Here is a 16,601-nt window from a genome sequence, read left to right on the forward strand (position 1 = left end):
GATTAACTGAGCCGTCGGGGCACCGGTGACATAAAGCTGTAAAAACGGACGTCTAATCCTCAGTATAAACATTAACAGGAACAATCATGGAGCAGCTATTAGACGAGCACATTAGCTTCCTCTTCAAATGAGCTCTCAACCAAAAGACATGCTTTTAATGCATATTACCCCCCCCCCCCCCCACACACACACACACACACACACTAACATTGAAGCTAATGGAATGTGACCCTTTCAGTCGGAACAATCAGCAGCGGGGGAATAAAAAAAACACCCAAACGGACGAGATCGTTGATCATCATTTTAATGAAAAGAAACGACCTGAACAGAAAATTAGTGCGTTACTCTGTGGTTCTTCATGTTAAAGCGCTGAAGCTGGCTCATCACCATTAAAGTGCCCCCGTAGGTCACAGCCCACCAGACTGCAGCTCTCGCGGCGTCACGGTAACGATGAGAGAGGTGCGAGCGCTCGGTGAGGGCGAGTGCATAAATGTCAGTGGAAGATCGGAGCCTTCGTCTCCTTCCTGTCGCTACCGCTCCCCGGCCACTTCTGCCCGGCGACCACAAGCGACCCGCTCAAAAGTGACGTTTGTCAAGTGATCGTAAAGTATCTCAGTGTCGTTAATGCTAAAATCTTTGAAGACCGTCCCTTTAAAAAAATAGTTCCTATATTTCCACAGGTGTTTTTCTACAGAATATACAAGTTCTATTTTGTACAGCAAAGAAAATAATGTTCTGTCAGACTCCAGTTTGGCACGTGTTCCTCACAACTTCACCCAAAAAGGTACTAAAGGGAAAAGACAGGTGCCTTCAACACTGGGAGTTTCACTATTTTCACTACAACTTCTACCTCCCAGCACAGAAACACTAGTTACTCTATCGCTGCCTCCAAGAGGCCGCTTTGAAATGCTAAAAGCAAATAGGAATGTCATTCACGTAAAAACGACCTGGGTCGTGGATCCACAGGACGGGAAAAGAACGGCTACTCGCCCCATTTCCACAGTTGGAGAATTCGAGGCACAACCGCTCGAGAGGGTTTCAACGGTAAAACAGACGATATCGTGCGAGGAAAGGAGGAAAGGAGACGCCGGAGCGTCTTAAAAAGGTCCCAGACGCGCTGGGTGAGGGTGCGTCCAGGAACATATCAGACGAGAGGCTGCTTATTGCACTGTCCTGACTTCCAGTTATGGGGCAGTCATGTTTGTGTCCCATCTTCAGCTTTACAATCAGCATGCAAACAACAACAAAACCGGCAAAAACTAGCTTTACCTTCCTCACACACAGCCCTCAGTAGAGCCACACTAGACACACCAACTCGTGGGCCAACGGTCCACAATACAAACAACAAACGTGTCAATAAATAATGTAACCAGAAGAGAACCTCATCTGGCTGCTGATGTCTCTGAGCTCTATCAAGGATGGTGTTAGCGCTGCTGTCTCACAGCAGCCTGATGGCTCCACGTTGTTAGCACGGCGCGCTACTTTAGCTACTTCTCTAATATTGCTTCAGAGCCACTTGGCAGATCAGAACCTCGGCTCACACATTGTCCGTCCCCAACTTCCTTTGTGTTACAGCATCCAGGACACAGGAGACGCCGACAGCCGCGTGGACATAGCCCGGCTCGACGGGGTAATGCAGGGTGATGTCATCCATCTACACACGGGGAAAAGACACGGGAACGTCTCCGCTCCGCCGGAACGTGCGCCGGACTCTGTCCGTGACATAAACCCTGTTTCCATGGCCGAGTCTGGTGGTTTTAAAGTGCAGTCCAGATGCAGGTGACAGAAAGGCAAGAGGACAGAGGGAGACAACAGAACCAGGTAAACAGGCGATGACGGTGGAATGAGGAGTGTACATAAACAAACAAGTCTTCTTCCTGGGCCTCCCTGGTCACTCCCGGGACTGGTAGAAGAGGATGTATCCGGACTCGGAGTTCTTGGAGATGTCAGACGTGAGTCCGTAGAACTCCTCGATGGCCTGGGCGTCGATTTTCTGCCCAACACACAGAATGTTGTTTAGAGTGGGGACGGTCAAAGGTGAGTCAAAGACGACGGAGCCGAGTGACGCACCTCGACGATGTCGTCGTCGAACAGCAGCCAGAAGCCGTGACTCTTCACTATGGTGATGTAATGTCCTCTGTTGGGACCGCTGAGGACACACGGACAAACACCGACCTGTCATTTCATTAGGTTTCATTGTGCTCCGTGTTCGGCTCCAGCGGTCGACGCTGGGCGCCGGTGCACCGCTGGCGTGACCCACCTGCCGCAGTGAACCACCACGGCCACCAGGTCGTACATGCGGTCCAGATTGACGGCGTCTCCCGATGTGTTGAACAGCCGGAGCTCCAGCGGGAAAACCACGCGGTAGGAGAGCTTGGTGTAGCGATGCAGCTGCTCCATGTACTTGAACCTCTTCAGGTGTAGTGCCAGGATCATGGGAAGCTTCTTTACACGCATCCTGTGGAGAGAAAACACACACACACACACACACACAGACATGCTCAGGGTGTGATAGGTGACCCTGGAATTAAGCTCAGGCTTTTACTGACCGCTTCTGTGCTTCCTGCTTGCTGCAGCAGGTCTCGCAGTAGTATTTATATTCGCTGCACAGCGTCTCCGTGTTACTGAAGTCCCTGGAGAGGAGAGCACGCCACGCAGAGCGCCACGCCCGGTTATATAGCGCCAGCGCCGGGAGCGTTTTAGCCCCGTGCGAACGTGAGATAAGCAATGAGTACCTGAGACAGTGTGTTATCGATGTGTTCTGCTCCACGTCCACAGAAAGATCCAGAAAATCTTCATCTTTGCTGCTCACCTGTCAGAGGAGACATGAGAAAAAACCTTGAGTGGGCGGGGACGACGCGCACATTATGGCGAGCGGCTTTCCCGTGGCGTCTCGCTCGTCGCAGGGGGCGTTCGGGGCGACCGAACCCAAAGAAAGTCGGCCGAGACAAATGTCCCGGCGGGCCTGACGTGAGGAAGGTGGGCGCCGCCCGCTGGGTCGTCACACTAAATCTGCCTTGTTAAAAACATCCCTCTGCGTCTCTGCGAGAGTCTAATCTGTTTTTCAGACCATTCAACGGCTCCGTTAATCTCGGTGGCACGGGGACATTAAAACACACCCCCTCTGTCCTGGGGGCGGGGCAACGCACCGTCTCACAGTTGAGGCAGCGCGTCTCATTGGTCAGGGTGCCCTGGAAGATATCGTGCACCCACGTGGACTCCGTCTTGTTGTCCGTCTCGGCCTCGGTGGCGCCGGCGGTGCCGTTGTTCTTGAGACGGCCGTTCTGCTTCTCCTGCTTCTTCTCCTCCTGCAGGATGTCGGCCACCGTGTTCAGCAGGTAGTTGAGGAACTCGTGGGCGTCCTGCTGCATGTAGTTGTCAAAGAGATCTGGAAGCGGAAGCAGAAGCGACTCACTGGTGAAGACGTCAGAGGGGTGTTGGATCCGATCCCGTCTAACACGCTTAAGCTCAAACAACAAAGCTAGTTCATTTCATCCTTTGCCTGTATTTGCATGGATTCAGCACTTATGAGCTACCTGAACTTAAAGAAAACAGCCAAATAAACCCCCCGATTCCAGATACTAATTATCTGTTGAGATCTGAGTTGGTGCTCAGTCATGTAAGACTTTTATTTTGTAGGTCAGCGCTCCACAGGCCTGTGCTGTGGCGGGTCAGCACGTGAAAAGCAAATAAAGAGAGCAGAGGAGAGTCAGAGGGGGCTGAAGGAGGCAGCAGAGCAAAGCTGGGCTCAACACAGCTCTCTTTGTTAGCCAGCAGGACGGCCTGACTCAGTACAGACAAGGGGACAGTCGGCCTCGCGTCTCTGAAATGACCTCAAACATTTGGAAAAGGCTGCTGCCGTCGGCCCGAATGACTCTGGGAACGCTGGAAGCCTCTCGGCTCTCACCGTTTTCTTTGCGCAGGCGGGAGATGAACTTCTTGGGCGGGATCACCCCCACTTTCTTCTTCTGGGTGGCGATGGAGTGGAAGAGGTCAGCCAGGCAGGTGAGCAGGTTCTCCTTCTTCTTCTGCTGGGCTTTGTACGCCAGCACGTTCTCCCGGAAAGGCCGGCAGAAGTAGAGGGCCTGGAGCACCGAGTTACAGTAGCAGGTGTTTCCAAACTGGGGGACAGAAGCACACGGATGGGGGAACGTCCTGTTAAACGCACTGGAGAAACACCGCTTTGTGTTTATGGAAATATCAAAACATCCCGGCTGAGCGGCGTGCCGGCGTGAGGGGGCGGCTCGCTGACACCCAGGGACGTTTGTTTTGATAAATGACACCAGTGTTTAGTCGTTCTGTCGATGAACGCTGTTAAAGCGTGAGAGGATGCAGCGGAACTCACATTGACCAACCCAAAGTAGTGCTCATTGATTGGGAATTGCTCCGGGCCGATGTCTTTCTCCAGAGCCGAGGCATTGGTGCCCTGGAAAACCAGACAGGCCACAAACGTTACTCACACATTATAATAATAACAATAAAGTTTAAGACAGGGAAAAAAGGAAACAGCTCTACCTCAGTGCTATACAGGTGCAAACTGTAAATATCTATTTACGCTTTTTGGATGCTATTTATTTCCTTTACTTGAGGGCACATTCAAACTTTACTTCACTTCTGGCAGCATCAAGAATAATAAAATAAGCCAGCGGGGCTTTTGGAGTGTTCAGCACCCCCCCAGAGCATAAATAGGAGGAAGTTCATCCGTGGACGGACTGCAGGGAAAAGATCAACGCCAAAAACCCGCCGCTGCCCTTGAGCCGCCCGTCACCGGAGCAGCCTGGGCCCCCACTGTACGAGGCGGTAAAATAAACGTGGGAGCCTTTTGTTGAGATTCAGCGCGGACGAGCGTCATCTATTACTGAATCAATACTGACATAACATTGACATCACAGTGAGGATCAATATTAAACACAATAAAGCAGCTGCACTGAGGCAGTGGTGGTGTTTACAGTCGGGCCAGGCTCTACGTTCACACACCATCGGGCCGCCAAACCGATCCAAACATTTAGTGGCTTTGACCACCTGAAATGTGGCGTTCTAACCTGCCTGTGCTCTTTGATCTAGGCCAGGAGCCTGAGGTCGGGGCGCAACAGTGACATTTTTAGAGAATAAAGTTTCTTTTCCTATTTAACATTTGAAAAGATGAAGATCTCCTGGCGTGTCTATGGAATCTCTGGACGACTGTGGGTTTGGAGTCCTAGCGAAGAGATTAACTATAATTACAGGTCAATTACTGGTAATTGACAAAAATGGCCCTCTCTGCTAAATGCCGGAGTATCAGTTTACAGAATATTGTAATTTGGAGGGCGTGTATTCTTCTCTGCTATTAAACTAGATAAAGGATGTGGTCTAAACCTCGTGTCAAAAGTCGATAGCATTTCGCCGAGTTCTCAGGATGGACATTTATCCCGTTTCACTTGTCAGGAGTCAAAGCGTCTCTGAATCAAACACAGCTTTGTTGAGCAGACAGAGAGGAGGTTTTTGGGAGCGAGTCGGGACATCTATGCAGGCTCTCCTCACGTCTAATGACATCCCAGTCCTCATTACCAGCAGCCGGCTGTGGGGAAAAAGAAGCAATTGTCCTCACCAACAATCAGGACGGCTTCACCACTTATCATTGTTATTACTATTATTATTACTACTATCATCCTTATTATTATTATTATTATCATCATTATCTGTGTTAGTTCAGGACACGGAATAAAAAAGGTTAGATTCAGTGCAGCACTAATCTACTGATTCCGATTTAATGGAATTGGATATCAAACAATTAAACCCACAGACTAAATAATATGAGGAAGACATTAAAGCAGGCCAAAGTGTCCCGATGGCCCTCTGCTGGCAGGTTGCAGCATAACCCGATTATCTACATCAGACAGGAAAAAAAGTGCATTAGCATCTATCGACTTTTAATAAACTAAATAAATAATCTAGTTCCAGAGACAAGCATTTATGATGCTGATGCATGCATATACAGTACAGATTTTCATAAATAAATCTGATATTAATTAGCAATTTCATTCATTTTTGGGGGGAATGTTACGACAGTACACACATTTGCACAATCCCTGTCAGCATAGAGTTTCAGTATCCAAAAGACATGTGTTGTGAATGAAAACTGAAATTTACTTGTGCGTTATTTCATGCTTGCTATCACGAAGATGGAATCATTATTACTGTTATTAATGTGGCCAGAGATCTGAGTCTGATCAAGGCTGATCTGGATCATTATAAGTCTCGATTATGAAGCAGATCCAGACGGAAGTTTATTACTGGGCACTAAAGAACCAGTGCAGAAACTTCTACCGGGGGCAGCAGATGCAATGCGGGCTTTCCGCAGTGGGGACGCGACCCCGCCGGCTGCCTCCAAATAACCTTATGCAACCAGAGCAAGCTGTCAAAGAGGCCACACGGCTACCTTCTCCTGTCGATCACCGCTGACAGCCAAAAACACAGTGTAGCATCGCCGAGCCACCATGCACGTTAGAAATACAGGCTGCTGCTGCACCGGGAGCCCGGGCTGCAGGTCGGGAAGCGGCGGCGGCGCGGGGATCGATGCCGCCGCGGAGCCGCAATGCACTCACCATATTACAAATGGAGGCGATGTTTCTGACAGTCATTTAGTTTACAGTGTCCCCTTCACCGCCATCTTCAGGAAAATAAACATGGTTTTAGAGGAAGGCGACGCTGAGAGACGACGTTAAATCGCAGCCGCGGTCGGAGGCCAGACTGCAACCCCGACCGTCAGAGAGCAGCTACGGACGGAGACGCGGAGGATCATGCGGCCGCCGGCACGGAGCTGAGGGTCGGGACGGCATTCAGCGTCGACAAGGCTTCATCCTCGCCCACCATTTTCTTTAAAAAAGCAACAGCACGACAGCCGGGACGCGTCAGAACATGACAGAGCGGAGAACGGACCAAGTTACGGGCAGCAGGTAGTTAGCGGCTATCAGGAATCAAGTTCCGCGTACCAGCGTTGAAGCACCGCCCATATTCTATAAACTCGGAAATGATTGGTTAATATTTTATTTTGTTTGATGGATAGATATTCAAGGCCAATTGCAGGTTTGGATGATAAAGCTTAGATGAGTTGTAACCAATCAGCATCCCGCATGTTGCCCCAAAGGTGTATGGGAGTTGTAGTTTATATCGGGACCGTATCCAAACTGATCGAAACGTTAACTGATCACAGTTTGCAGTGTTTATATTATATAATGAAATAAGTCTATCGCTTTCATTACACATTTAAAAAACAACAACATTACATTACTACTACAGCCGTTGCTACCTCCGCCAAGGAAGTTGTTATTAGCAAAATAACTCCAAATGTTATGATTTAAAAAAATTCATAACATTTTCAGGAAATGTTGATAATGGGCCAAGAAGAACTGATTAAATTTTAGTGATGGTCCAGGTTCCGCAGGGACTTTAATCTTCAAGTAATATATATTTAGGAATTATTTTGGAAATTACTGTTCTATGACACAATTCTGAAAATATAACAACTCTTCTAAAGTCTCCACTGTTTTTAAAAAGACATCTCTAGCTTTGATATCTACACAATCCTGATAACATCATTTGATTTTATAGATCCTCTAAAACAAAAACAACAACAAAAAAAGGTATTTTGTTCAAACACAAAGAGAGAATGCTGATATCCTCTCGGCAGATCTCGGCAGGAGTCCCGGGCCCCCGGGACACTCATTTCTGAAGACTTTGTTTGTTCTTTCACAGCAATCTACCTGCAATTATCTTCTTAGCATTTACATGCAAAAGATAAGAAAACAAGTAATAATTGTAATTCTTCAGGACTTTAAAAGAACACAGAAACACAGAAATGACAGGCTACTAGTTTAAGTCTAGTTTGAGGCTTTTATTATTTATTAGATGCTGGTTTTGCTTAGTTATAATGGAATTCTGTTTGTAATTGTAGGGAAATATTAGACCCCATTTTAATAATCAAACATGAATTGTCCTTAAAGTTTGGAGTTCAAGTCTAGACATTTGAAGTTTCCATAACAGCGCTGAGGTATTCCAAGTATTAGATTCCCCTCCTTCTCAGGATTTTCCATTAAGAGTATGTGGTCCCTCATGGTGGGAGGTTATGTGTCCTCTACTGAGAGACAACGTCCAAACTCAGGTCTTGACTTGCGTTCCGCTCTTGTGGACATCCTGAACGTCCCCGACAGATAAACACGACATTCATTTGTAAGAAATCCATCAGAATCTGTAAAAATACCTTGTGACCGGAAACGAAAAAACGGGAACCATAAAAAGGGAAATTAAGGTCAACCTCTGCTCTTCCTGTCATGACCAAACAAAAACCGGACAAACTTTTTTGGTTCATCCACAAATAAACTAGTGCCTTTATTCCTGGGAGCGGGCCCACTCCGTTTACACAAGAGACCTTTTGCTGGCCTTTCCTCGAATTTCCAAGTTACAGATGGTATTTGTGCAGTTAGTGAGTATTTGTCTGATGTTTTTCAGTGAAGCCACAGACATAAACACAGCACCGATGATTTATTCCTTTCTTAAAGGAGATTCTTTTTTAAAAAACCCTCTGTTTTCAGGCTCTGCAGGGAGCAGATGTTCTCCGGAATCACTGTTTATTCTGAGTTTGTCTCACTCGTGTCGTTTAGCAGGCTTGGAATTGGCCTCCATCAGGCATCGCTCCCTTGTCGGAGCACATGCGTCTACCCACAGAACCAGAAGCACATCTAAAATTCTGCTCAGGGAAACTTTATTATCAAGCCCCCCAGTTGTGAATAGCTCCATTTGCCTGAGTCTGTGCACCAGTCCGCCTCACACGTGCAACCGCTGACACCCCCAGTCTGCTGGTGCCGACCACCAGGTGGTCTTGCTCCACTTCCTACCATTTCAGCTCTTCTGATGTGTTTGCTCTGTTCATGTTGAGACGGAGAGGTCCGACTTGATTTGATACTGTTGCTATAACAACAGAGGAGGCGAGTCGGGCGGTTCCGGTGTGGGCCAACCTGCACACAAAACTACATATCAGAACACACCAAAGGCCGCTGAGTCATTTGAACCCTAATGGGGATATAAATCCACACAGCCTGAGCAGTGACCTAACAGCTGAGCCCAGGTCTGACTGGATGGGTGCGTACGAGTAGAACTGGGTTCTACTGCAGACCACCAACTTAAGAAGAAGGTGTTGAGTTCAGAAAACAAATATTTTCCACAAAGAACACATATATTTGCATTTCATTGCTCATTTAGGGCAAGAAATTCTGAAGAAATTGAGCTGCAGGCTAGTCTTAAATAATTAAACCGCCATTTTGTAAAAGGCTTTAATACTATAATTATGAAATGGATCTGTTATGGTGACAGTTACCATCACGCCAGTGACATGAGTCAGACCTGACGCACATCCAGGTATGGATCCAGGGGCTGTGAGCAAACACTCAGACGGCCTTCGCTCCACAAAGCAGCGAGTTTGCCGTGGTCGCCCTAGAAACTCTGTGCATGCGTGTGTGAGTGCACATTTTATTTGGCCTGACGCATCATCAGTGGCATCGGTGCACATATGGAACGTGTGACATGGCACCGTTTACTCAGACCCGGCGGTTTGCGACAGGAGTCCCTGGATAGCGGCGCCAGGCTTTATATGGAGCACTGACCTAGATCTGAATGAACTTTTACCCCACCTCACAGAAGGATGGAGACATGCGTGTGCCGCCAGAAGGTGACGGCGATACCCGCCAGCTTTCCAGACGAGCAAAAGGACGCTCGTGTCAGAGAGGCGACATTCTCGGCGGCGTACAGATGGAATCATGTTTTATGTCTGCTTGTATAATGGGATGTCAAGACGGGCTGAGACGGCTGCACAAACAAGCCAGCTTGACCCACTTTCGGGTCCTGTGGATCCCATCAATTATCAGGTGAACGAGCGTGAGGGTCCATTAACTGAGGGCCCGAGTGAGGGTTTAAGGTTTGATTTGATGTCAGGCAGCCGTAGCGGGATCACTGTTGGTCAGTTTGTTTAAACAGATGAAAAATAGCTCATTTATTCCCCAAAATAAAATGCTGCTTGATCAAAAGTGCCTGTAGGAACTTCAGAGCCTGACCCCCCCCGAGAGAGCAACAGTGGCAGGATGAAACCTCGTGCTGGACCAGGCTCACAAGTTCGACCCTCCTGCTTGGGGGGGACAGAAAGAGGGGAGAAAAAGACACCTGCATCTGCACAAACATCAGGATGTTAGCGATACCCGTAGATGGATACACACTTATAGCACTTATGATGCACTCTGCAGGTCTGAGGGTGCAAGCTTTTCTCTGATTTATGGGATGTGTAGCATTGGTAGCGCTGGTTAGCAAGTTAGCATTGGTGGACAGATGTTCTAGCAGCAGCTAGAGCGCCATCATTACTAATGCTAAATTACATGCTAACATGATAAAATGGAATTTTGAGTTACAAATATAATATCCGTCAATGCTTTTCTGAATTTTTCCATTTCCTTTCTGTCTTTCCCGGGTGTGTAACTGCGTAGGCCCACATTAAGCGTTCATTCCTCATTCACAGCATTCTTCATTTCAGTAAATGGGATTTCTCTTTTCAGTAAAATACTGAGTTCAAGTCTTTCGCTAAATGTCCGAAACAAAAAGAACCTCTAGAAAGTGGAATCTTTTGCTGACGGGACCTCACCGCCCCCCCACCCCAGCATTACGGCCCAGTTATTTTGGTAAACTATATGAGCAGCTCAGGGACACGTATATGTTTAACTTTTGTGTCAGTTTGTTTCTCAAATCACAAGTTAATGACCTGAAATGTCATTTTCACCCTCAGCATGTCCCTGTGTGTGTGTGTGTGTGTGTGCGTGTGTGTGTGTGTGTGTGTGTGCGTGTGTGTGTGTGTGTGTATCACTGAATGGGGGGGTACTGCTGGAGGGTGTCTGACGCACGAGTCTGCTCTGCCATTGAGCGTGCTAGTGATTTTCACAGAGCACACCGTGTTCCGTTCAAGAACATCGAGACATCTTCCTTTAATGACCAAGTGGTTCTTCTCTGTGTGCAGCTAATGGTGCAGCTCCACCACTGCAGCGGGCTGGGGGGTGGGGGGGTGGGGGCAATATACAGTATAACAAGTCCATCTTGGTCTGATCTGCCCCACTATAACAGTCCATGTATCCTCTCTGTCCAACTACACCCAGTTCACATAGCCTCTCTGGCTACTATAACCAGTCCATTTAAATGCTCTGTCCCAGTATAACCAGTCACTTTGGCCTCTCTCACCAACATAAAACCAGCCCTTTAGGCTTCACCCCCCCCCCCCCCCCCCCACTATAGCAGTCCTCTGTCCCACTATAACCAGTCCTCTGTCCCACTATAACAGTTCTCTATCCCACTGTAACCAGTCCTCTGTCCCACTGTAACCAGTTCTCTGTCCCACTATAACCAGCTCTCTGTCCCACTGTAACCAGTTTTCTGTCCCACTATAACCAGTTCTCTGTCCCACTATAACCAGTCCTCTGTCCCACTATAACCAGTCCTCTGTCCCACTATAACAGTTCTCTATCCCACTGTAACCAGTCCTCTGTCCCACTGTAACCAGTTCTCTGTCCCACTATAACCAGTCCTCTGTCCCACTATAACCAGTCCATTTAAACTGAGGCGTTAGCACATTTGTCCTTGACCGTGCATCAGGTGCTAATGATGCTGGGCTTCGCCTGCAGCTGTAGGATGACACGTGCACGTGCTGGTCGTCCAGGTCAGAGACGGGTCGCACGTGCGTTGCCTTTCACCCTGCTGCTCGCTGCAAATGATGAAAACACAGGGGTTGGAGATTTTCAACGTCTGGCTATTGTTCAACTTCCGCTGAGAGTCACCGATTTAAACTGCAGGACGCCCGCGCAGTCAGCCGGGGGTGGGGGGTGGGGGGGCGCGACCTTGGAGCGCAGATACAGACTCTGAATCAGTCACACAGTCATTCACAAAGTAAGTGCACCTCGCTGAGACTACGCCAGAGCGCGGGCGTCCACGCGCATATGAATGACTCTGGAGGTTCCGCGTGTGTCATCGCGGGCGCAGACATGGCGGCCTTGTGTCTGCCGCAGGTCTCTCCCTCCTGTCTCCCACGCCGCACGCCAACGCTGGAGCGGAGGTCAGGAGGACACTCGACGGCGAGTGTGGGTCGCGGTGAAGACGCTCGTGCCATCCCGGCTCGCCTCAGTCAGACAGGGACGCGTCCGTGCACGTTGTCTGGAGCGTCCCCTCCTTCACTTATGATCGAGAGCTATGGCAAAGCCTGAGCACACGGACACAGGCGATGAATGTCCCCGTGTTGTCCTGCTGTCCAGCGCGTCTTCACAGCGTCACGTTTGTGCGTGCAGGTGCCTAATCCTCCGGTTTCATGCTCCTGAGCCCGTCTGTCAGCGCGCACACAAAACTTTATTCAGTCCCGCAGACGCCAACCGCCTCCGGGGTGACCGACGACGACAGACGCGCGGGTCCGAGGTGAAAAAATAAAAAACAAGCCGTTCAGGTTATTGATACAAGGCAGTGGGAGCGATGGGAGGACTGGGACGTTGATGGACAGGGTAGAGGAACTAATCCTGGCAAATATTTCCCATGTGCACACGCTGTTCGTCTCTTTTCCTGGGTTGTTTTGGTTCTGCAGCTCTTCCCTTTCATCCCTACTCACGCCCTCTACGGTCGCCATGAGGCCCGGGCCTGACAACACCCGACCAAAACATTTCATTGGAAACTCAGCTGCGCGGAACACTCGCTTCTTATTTTGAATTTCCAGTGCTCTTTGTAGCAGCATCGCAGGTGGGAGGTCCGGGCCCGGCGGAGCTCCCGGTCGTCACCGTCGCCACTCTGGACGTTACTCTGCCTCCAGCTCTGCACAGTCTGTGCTGAACGGACAGACGAAGCCCTGGGGAAAATGTCTAAATGACCCTCTCAGAGGCCACAGACCATAAATTCCCCTCAGCGAACGCTGTGTCCTTGCACAGTCCACCCCAGAATGTCCCTCCTCCGATGTCCCTCTTCTGACCAGTTCTCAGGGGATTTTAATCCTCACTAGAAATGACGTGAGAAATGTTTCTTATGCTGATTCATGAGGAATGAGGCTAAATTTTCATTTCTCTACGAAGTTTAAGAGCGGCTAAATGACAAAAAAAGAAAAGAATGAAACTTAAGCTGTTCCGATACTGGGGACCACGTGTTGACCCTTTCACTGGGGACGGAGGGAGCTGTGAGTGGACCGCTGGTGGACACATTTCTGTTCCGTTTCCTGCTACAAATTGGAGCGAGACCGATGGAACAAAAACATCGTTACTGATGATCGAGGATGACATCATCGACGAAATCCCTGAGAGGAAATCCATAAATTTAAAAGCACTTTTTAGTTGCGCAGTAGTAGACAGTAAAGTGGAGCGCCGGTCTTTTCCGAGTGTCGGACTCTGTCGTGGTGGGTGGAGCGGCTACTGCTTCTGGGCTGCCGGTGCTGGAGCTGTTCCAACCCGACCTATTATGTCAGAGATCAAACATGGTGGAGGATGCTCAGAATAGCCCGGCCAACAACAACATGGTGAAAAATATTGTTGTCCCCCGTTGTCCTGGCGGCAGCCTCAGTTCGGTGTGTTTTTCACCTGAGATGACATCCGAGCCTGAACCAAAACCACCTGGTTCTGTCCTCAGTCTGCCTGCGGCAGAGCTGCGTCTCATTTATAAATTTATACCGTTCAGATGTACCCATGCGACGTCCCGGCCTTCCATTTTTATAAAGATAAAGAATTTCCCCGCTGTGTTTACATCTTTTTCAAATTTCTGATGATAACACTTTAACTTTCCTCCCCCAAATGTCACATAAACACACTGAATCACGCGCTGCTGTGGCCACGGCCTGTTTTTCCCAAACACAGGAACGGATGTTATTTACAGCCCGTTACGCTGTTGTGCACGTGAGAAGAGTGAGACGCGAGATAATCCCGTGGTGTAAAGTCTTACCGAAAACCAGTAGCCACGGCCACATGCACACCAGACGAAAAGCCCCCCCCCCCCCCCCCCCCCCCCCAAAGCTACAACACCTAGCTGTCGCCTCTGTGCACGCCGCCACGCACGTTGACACATATAAACGAGGACTGCCACGTGTGTGTCAATCTGCTGTAATGAGAGAGGAAGCGTAGATCATCTGTGGAACGTGGACGTGGCGGGGCGGCGGTGGCGTTGGGGGGTGGCGAAATGAGACTGAGCTATTTTCCAGTGTGTTTTGGGGGTAATTGGCTGCGACTAAATGGGGCTGCTTGGCTGTAAAGGCTTGAGCTGGAATTCCTTTAGTGGGAGGGGAGGAGCTGTGGAGGGTTGTGTGTGTGTGTGCTATTGTTATTCAGACCACTGCAATAATGCTCACAGCCCCAATAACCCCCCCCCCCCCCCCACCAACCACACACACAACGACTGTTGACATTTAGAGGTATGCAAACGAAGGAACATGCTGAATGTTTTACATTTCAATCAGAAATAAAACAATCGCTCTTCCGTTGTGTTCGTGGGGGACGAGAGCTGCCGCTCTTACGGACGCCAGGGTCAGGAAGGGTTCCGACCGACCGGCATGAATTTGCCCGTCAGTGATGCTCCAGCTGTGTCGATACTGGATGCCACCGACGGAGGTTCGACGGTCTCTTGTTTTTGAGGTTTCAGGGACGTTTGGAGGTTTTCAGAGATGCATAATTGTCCTCTAATCATCACTCTTGTGTGATGATTAAAGGCTGTGAGGATGATAAGCATCAGTCTTGATAGTGAGAAAGATTCGACCGCGATTTGCATCATCAACCCCTGAGGGTTCTGCTCCAAACTGCCCCCCATTTCGCTGATATCTGAGTGCCCTTTGAAGGGACCAAGGCCTGGGGTGGAGGGGCAAAGACGCCTCCCCTCCAGCCCCACTGGTGAAGGCGGAGGCCTCCTCGGGAAATCAGTCCTCACCTACGTGTCAGCAAGGACATCCTTCTGGGAACATGTCCTGATGTCACCTGCCTCTTGCAGCGTTCCCAACCCCCCACTTAATCTGCTACATATTCCTCTGTTTGCTCCCTAATGCTAGTCCCCCCCCCCCCCCCATACACCCGTGGTTGACCCTGTGTGTCGCTCACCTGTGGGTGCTGCTATTAAATCAGGTCTTTTTCTGACCGGTTAGAGTCAAATTTGCTTTGACTCTGAGCCGTTGTCACTTTCCTGCAGAGCTCAAAACATCCCCACACACACCTTCCTGAAGGACGCTGTTTTTACACACAAAACAAGTGACTGATGTCGCGCTCGAAAGCTGATTTGACTTCCGGCATGAGTCACACCCTCTCAAAACAACCTGGAAACACCTACGCAGCCTTCTCCTGTGACCCGCCATCATTAGATCCCAGCTAGAGGAGGAAAAACAACCGGTCTGGTGCTACAAACACGCTGCAGCGTTACAAGTCATCAAATGTACTCATGAGTACCTGGAGGGGAAAAAAAGCACATCCCAAAATGCCACAAGGCCTGAGGAATGGCTGCAGCCACTTCGGCTCACAAATCATCCATTTCATATTTCAGCGCAGCGGCTTGTCATCAGCTGCCTTATCAAAAATACATACCAGAGTGTAACGGATGCCAAAATACCTCAGGAGCAAGTGAAAGACGAGCGGGGCAGGCACACAGGGGTGGGATGGAGGTGGGGTGGGGGGGGGGGGTGGGGGTGGAGGCGGCTGACACAAAGAGATGATGCAGGTCGAATCGGGCTGATTTCATTTGCAATGTAAAACACAAGCAGGTGTTTGATTGTGCCGGTTGTGTGTTTTAGAGAGACTTCATGAATGCTTGCATGAGTTCTTTGGAGGTATGTGAGATGGGGAGGGGGGGTTTGCTCGTACAGCATCAGCAGCCGTTTACCCCCCAAGTGTGAGTGATTCCCAAGCGTGGAGGCATGCCTCGACAGGTTACCCACTGCAACAGTGCAACAACACTGGGAGGATCCAGCTACATCCTAAACTTCCACAGAAGCTGAAGCTGAGTGCAACATGTCACGTTTGCAACAGGGCAAACGATGTGCTTTAACTCAGCTACACGCATTAAATAACTAATAGTTTTTGAAGAGCCAGAGACAGATCATCTAAACTGCAAAGATATTCTCAAATTTCTCTAAATCAGATGCTTTATCCCTGCCTTTAATCACCTTCTACAGAGTAAATGTGGAACTAATCACCCACATTATGACAATTTTCAATATATTATGGATAACACATTTACGTGTGTACCTAAAATGTGCTTTCAGAGTGACTGGTTACCCGTGTTATTTAATTCCTGACTATAACATAGTTGAAAATAGTTGCACCCCCCCCCCGAGGATAGTGCAGATTGCATATTTTTGCTGCAAAATATGTTATTTCATGGTGTTATTTTATGACATATGGGCATATGAATGAAGAGCTAGCAGCAGCAGAGCCGCAATGGTCGTAAACAAAGGCTGTTTTGTGAGGAGCGTCGGGGCTCTCACCTGTTGCAGCAGCTTTTGCTGCAATGCCCATATACCCACGTGTGGGCGGGGACACGGGGGAGGAGGGGGGAGGAGTAGCCAATCAGAAGCGAGCACGAGAGACGACTATTTAAAC

The 16,601-nt window shown here is 49.1% G+C and overlaps 1 protein-coding gene across 1 annotated transcript; it reads right to left on the minus strand.

Moving 5' to 3' along the window:
* Positions 1-288: 288 nt before the first annotated feature.
* usp46 (ubiquitin specific peptidase 46) lies at positions 289-6,982 on the minus strand. Its single transcript, XM_003973843.3, has 9 exons — positions 6,585-6,982; positions 4,346-4,426; positions 3,908-4,121; positions 3,150-3,388; positions 2,736-2,812; positions 2,550-2,633; positions 2,261-2,458; positions 2,071-2,149; positions 289-1,993 (listed from the first exon to the last, which is right to left on the minus strand). Exons 1-9 carry the CDS (start codon positions 6,618-6,620, stop codon positions 1,892-1,894), a joined length of 1,110 nt encoding a protein of 369 aa, XP_003973892.1. The 5' UTR covers positions 6,621-6,982; the 3' UTR covers positions 289-1,891.
* Between the last annotated feature and the right edge of the window lie 9,619 nt (positions 6,983-16,601).

Source organism: Takifugu rubripes, chromosome 20 (assembly GCF_901000725.2).
Source record: "Takifugu rubripes chromosome 20, fTakRub1.2, whole genome shotgun sequence".
Classification (NCBI taxonomy): domain Eukaryota; kingdom Metazoa; phylum Chordata; class Actinopteri; order Tetraodontiformes; family Tetraodontidae; genus Takifugu; species Takifugu rubripes.